Source organism: Austrofundulus limnaeus, unplaced genomic scaffold (genome assembly GCF_001266775.1).
Source record: "Austrofundulus limnaeus strain Quisiro unplaced genomic scaffold, Austrofundulus_limnaeus-1.0 Scaffold603, whole genome shotgun sequence".
NCBI classification, from domain to species: domain Eukaryota; kingdom Metazoa; phylum Chordata; class Actinopteri; order Cyprinodontiformes; family Rivulidae; genus Austrofundulus; species Austrofundulus limnaeus.
In genome coordinates, this window is record NW_013953005.1 from 150,157 (window position 1) to 153,911 (window position 3,755).

Below are 3,755 nucleotides of genomic sequence, written 5' to 3' on the forward strand. Positions count from 1 at the left end.
GTGGACAGAACATCAGTACCAGTAATATCTACACAGTTCAGCCTGGTAGTAAAGTTAATTTTGCTGTTGTCTAATATATTTACCTCTCACATGTTTATCCTAACGTAATAACAATATTAATAAAACAGCAAGTTTGTCTTTATGTGACAGAAATGGGCTTCTTCTGTAAATACGTTAGCAAAAACCTATAATGAAAAGTTCCCAGACGCTTATAGATTTATCTCTTTAGCAAATACATATTTTTTACAAATCACAACATCAGCAATTTTCTCTGCTTTAATTGAAGCCATATTTTATAGAAATCAGATAAGAAATGAGGGTGCTGTGAATATYTTTGTGACAGATTGACGTGCATCCTGCATTGAAACTCTACTGTTTTGTTGACCTGACTCAACGCAGAGCAGTGGCTGCTGTGRCGGTGTGTCGCTAGCTGTAGCAGCTATAGGCCATGTCCAGTCCAGTAATGTAATCAATGGTTGATACGCTAGCAAACAGTTCTGTGATAATTCCCATATTTCAAGAAGGGAAGCTGTTTCAAAAGTTGGTATCTGGACATCAAACGCTTCTCTAAAGAAAACTATTCAGCAGAGGAGCTTCTGATTTTTAACTGTTTTAGTTTTTTTTCAGCTGCTTCAGTTTTTTTTCAGCTGCTTCAGTTTTTTTCAGCTGCTGTGTTTTGATCGGAGCAGCTGTTGTTTGTTGTTGGTCTGTGGAACCGGACCCGGTGACTCAGCGTTCTGTAACCTGACTCAGGTGTTGACCACAGGTGAGAGCAGATTTTAATAAACATGTTTGGACCGACCGTTTGATCAGCTGAATTATTTCTGCTGAAACTTTAATCTGTTTATATTTAAAGTAAAACTTTTATTTTGTTTTCTTGTTCGATCAGCTCGAAGCTTTGGTTTTGTTTCCACAAAATCAGCTGATTTCTGTTTTTTTATTCTAAATCTGTTGTTTAATGAATGAAAATATGATGATTTRATTTAGTGTTTTAGTTTTTATTAAAAAGCTGTGATTTCCTGCAGAGATCTGACACATGAACGCATCATCATGATTGTTTTCTTCTTGTTTTCCAGTGAGAAAATCACCTGCAGGTTCTTTATTTACTCCATCACTGTGTGACATGGAGGACTTTGTCTTGTTCACRGCTCTGAATAAAGTTTATTTAAAGATTATTTAACTAGAAACAAGAAGATAATTATCTGATTATCACACTAAACAGATCATCACAGTAACAAGAGGCTGAGAACCAATAAGTATTTATTTATCTTATTTTAGGTCATTGGTTCTCAAACTGTGGGGCGTGTCCTCTGTGGGGGCCGTGGTGAAATAACGGGAGCACTTCACGTGTTGTTGTTTTCTTTTTAAATGTTGTAGATTAAACTAAAAAGAATAAAGTTTATATCCATTTATACAACAGTAAAACAAAACTCATTACAGCCTTTAATCCTGAGTTCTTATAAATGAATATTTTAATTATTATCATGTTTATTATGAGTTAAATTATATCTGAATATATATTTAAATAAATAATTTAACTGTTCTGGTCAGAAGGAAAACACAGGAAGTTAAAAATCTTTCAGATGATTGACAGTTTGAATAATTATCAAAGTTCAGGAGCAGGAGTTTGGCTCCTGGTTTGAAAATTACCTGTTAAACCGTAACAGAAAAGTTCATTTTGTTGGGCTTTTATTGTGAAAAGTATGAGTTTTATGWATTCGTCCAGCTCAGTGGATGAATGAGAGCCGTGCTGCGACTCTCCTCAGGTTTCACGATGAGTTTTTGTTTCCTGACAGGCGTGACGGTGACTCTGTGAGGAAACGAGCCGTGACTCCATCAAACACACAAAGTTCCTCTAAAAACAAAACCGAGTCGAGATAATCTGATAATCTGATAATCTCTGAACTGATCCACGTCTGGAAACAGAACTGAGTCAATAAATCATCATTTTCACAGCTCAGAGGGATTTAATCTTTTCTTATCAGACTCAGATTTCACCTGTTTAAAATAAAAAACAAACATCAGAGATTCAAACACAGTCAGGTTTCTCCTCAGCCTGGACCCGTTCAGAACCTCWCAGAATTATTTTAGATTTTTGCTTCTTTTTTCACAAAATGTGAAAATTAAATGTTATATTTTCTTACAGATTTATAATAATTTATTTTTAAGCTTTGTGTCTGAGTGTTTGACCCACCCCTGGTACTGGACGGAGTACAGGACCGTGGTGTTACAGGACGTCTTCAGGGGGGTCCACCTCAGCACGTGTTTCATGTTGAAGGACTCCATGAAGACTCTGCTGGGGGCCGGCAGGGTCCAGATATCTGCAAACAGACGGGACGTCAGGACCAGATTTAYCATCCAGACTAATCAAAGTCATTTTAAAACTCGTTAAAAGCATCAGAAGTTCATCAGAACCATTTAAAGCTCCATCAAACCCAGAAACAGGAAGTTAGAATCAAACGAAACAAAAATGGAAATCCAGAACTTTTAAGATCCAAAAATGTATGAAAAACTGCAGAGAAGACGTCCAGCTATCTCCTGTTTGTTTGACCGGTCTGAGTGGACCAGCAGTCCTGTCTGAGCGGACCAGCAGTCCGGTCTGAGTGGACCAGCAGTCCTGTCTGAGCGGACCAGCAGTCCSGTCTGAGYGGACCAGCAGTCCGGTCTGAGCGGACCAGCAGTCCKGTCTGAGYGGACCAGCAGTCCGGTCTGAGYGGACCAGCAGTCCGGTCTGAGTGGACCCRTCAGACTCTGGGCTCAGCTCACCGTGTGTAAAGTCCAGCAGCAGGAGCAGCAGCAGCAGATGTTTGGTCCTGAGGCGGACCACCTGCAGGCTGACCTCTGAGCCCAGAGGAGGGACGCTGGGCATCATGTCTGCTCCTTCATGTCTGCAGAAAGCCTTCAGAGAAACCCTCCTGGTGCCGTTCAGCCGCAGGTCCGTCAGAAAGTCCCCACTGAGTCTAACCCATGGTCCGGCTTCAGGTTTCACTCAGACCCAGAGGAGACGTGACTCGCTGTGGTTCTGCAGAGAGAATGTGGCGCTCCCGGATGCTGAGGCAGGATTTAAAGCCCCGGATCCAGTTGGACCGGTTGGTGCTGTCTCCTCAGCTTTATGGATAAACAGAGCTGAGAGGTCCCAGAACTGATCCTCCTCCTCTGGGTTCAGGTCCTGGACCACACCAGTCCTAATCCTGGTTTGTGGTCTGAGGGGTTTATTATTAAACCTGAACGGTGAGGATTCTGGACTTTAAACAGATTTATTCTGTTTGCTTTGTTTTTCTCCACATTTAAATTTTAAACGTTTAAACATTTAAACATTTAAACATTTAAACATTTAAACGTTTGGTTTTAATCTTCTTCAGTTGTTTTAGTTTTTACCCAGAATCCTCTCCTTGAGTCTGTGACCCAGTTGTGTTTCCTTTAACAGGTTCGGCTGCATGTTTCCTCTCAGGAGTTGTGTTGTGTTGAGTTGTGTTGTGTTGTGTTGTGTTGTGTTGTGTTGTGTTGTGTGTCATAATAATGATCTCCCTTCAAGCTGGAGCCGACCAGCTTCAGGCTGAATACCTGGGAGGCTTTGAAAATTAATTTGTTTTCTTTAAAACAAAGTAAGGGTCTCCCTGAGGGGGATAAACATTTCCATCTGTCTTTGACTCTCAAAAGACCTTCGTCTAAAGAGACATTTTATTTTATTTAATAAACAAAATAATAATATTCTTTATATTGTTGATTTATACTTTCTCTTAACTACAAGTTAT

At 40.0% G+C, this 3,755-nt stretch overlaps 1 protein-coding gene and 1 long non-coding RNA gene across 2 annotated transcripts in view; one reads left to right on the top strand and one right to left on the bottom strand.

The window, feature by feature from the left end:
* The window catches only part of LOC106531171 (interleukin-20 receptor subunit alpha), a gene marked incomplete in the record, with an annotated part of 6,887 nt that extends 3,807 nt beyond the window's left edge, over positions 1 to 3,080 (bottom strand). Inside the window, 2 exon segments of the mRNA XM_014026953.1 lie at positions 2,195 to 2,321; positions 2,767 to 3,080. Coding sequence (XP_013882407.1) covers positions 2,195 to 2,321; positions 2,767 to 2,872 — 233 coding nt within the window.
* On the top strand, positions 207 to 1,175 carry LOC106531182 (uncharacterized). Its single transcript, XR_001311880.1, has 2 exons — positions 207 to 766; positions 1,077 to 1,175. It is a non-coding gene; the product is annotated as an uncharacterized LOC106531182 (long non-coding RNA).
* Positions 3,081 to 3,755: the final 675 nt, after the last annotated feature.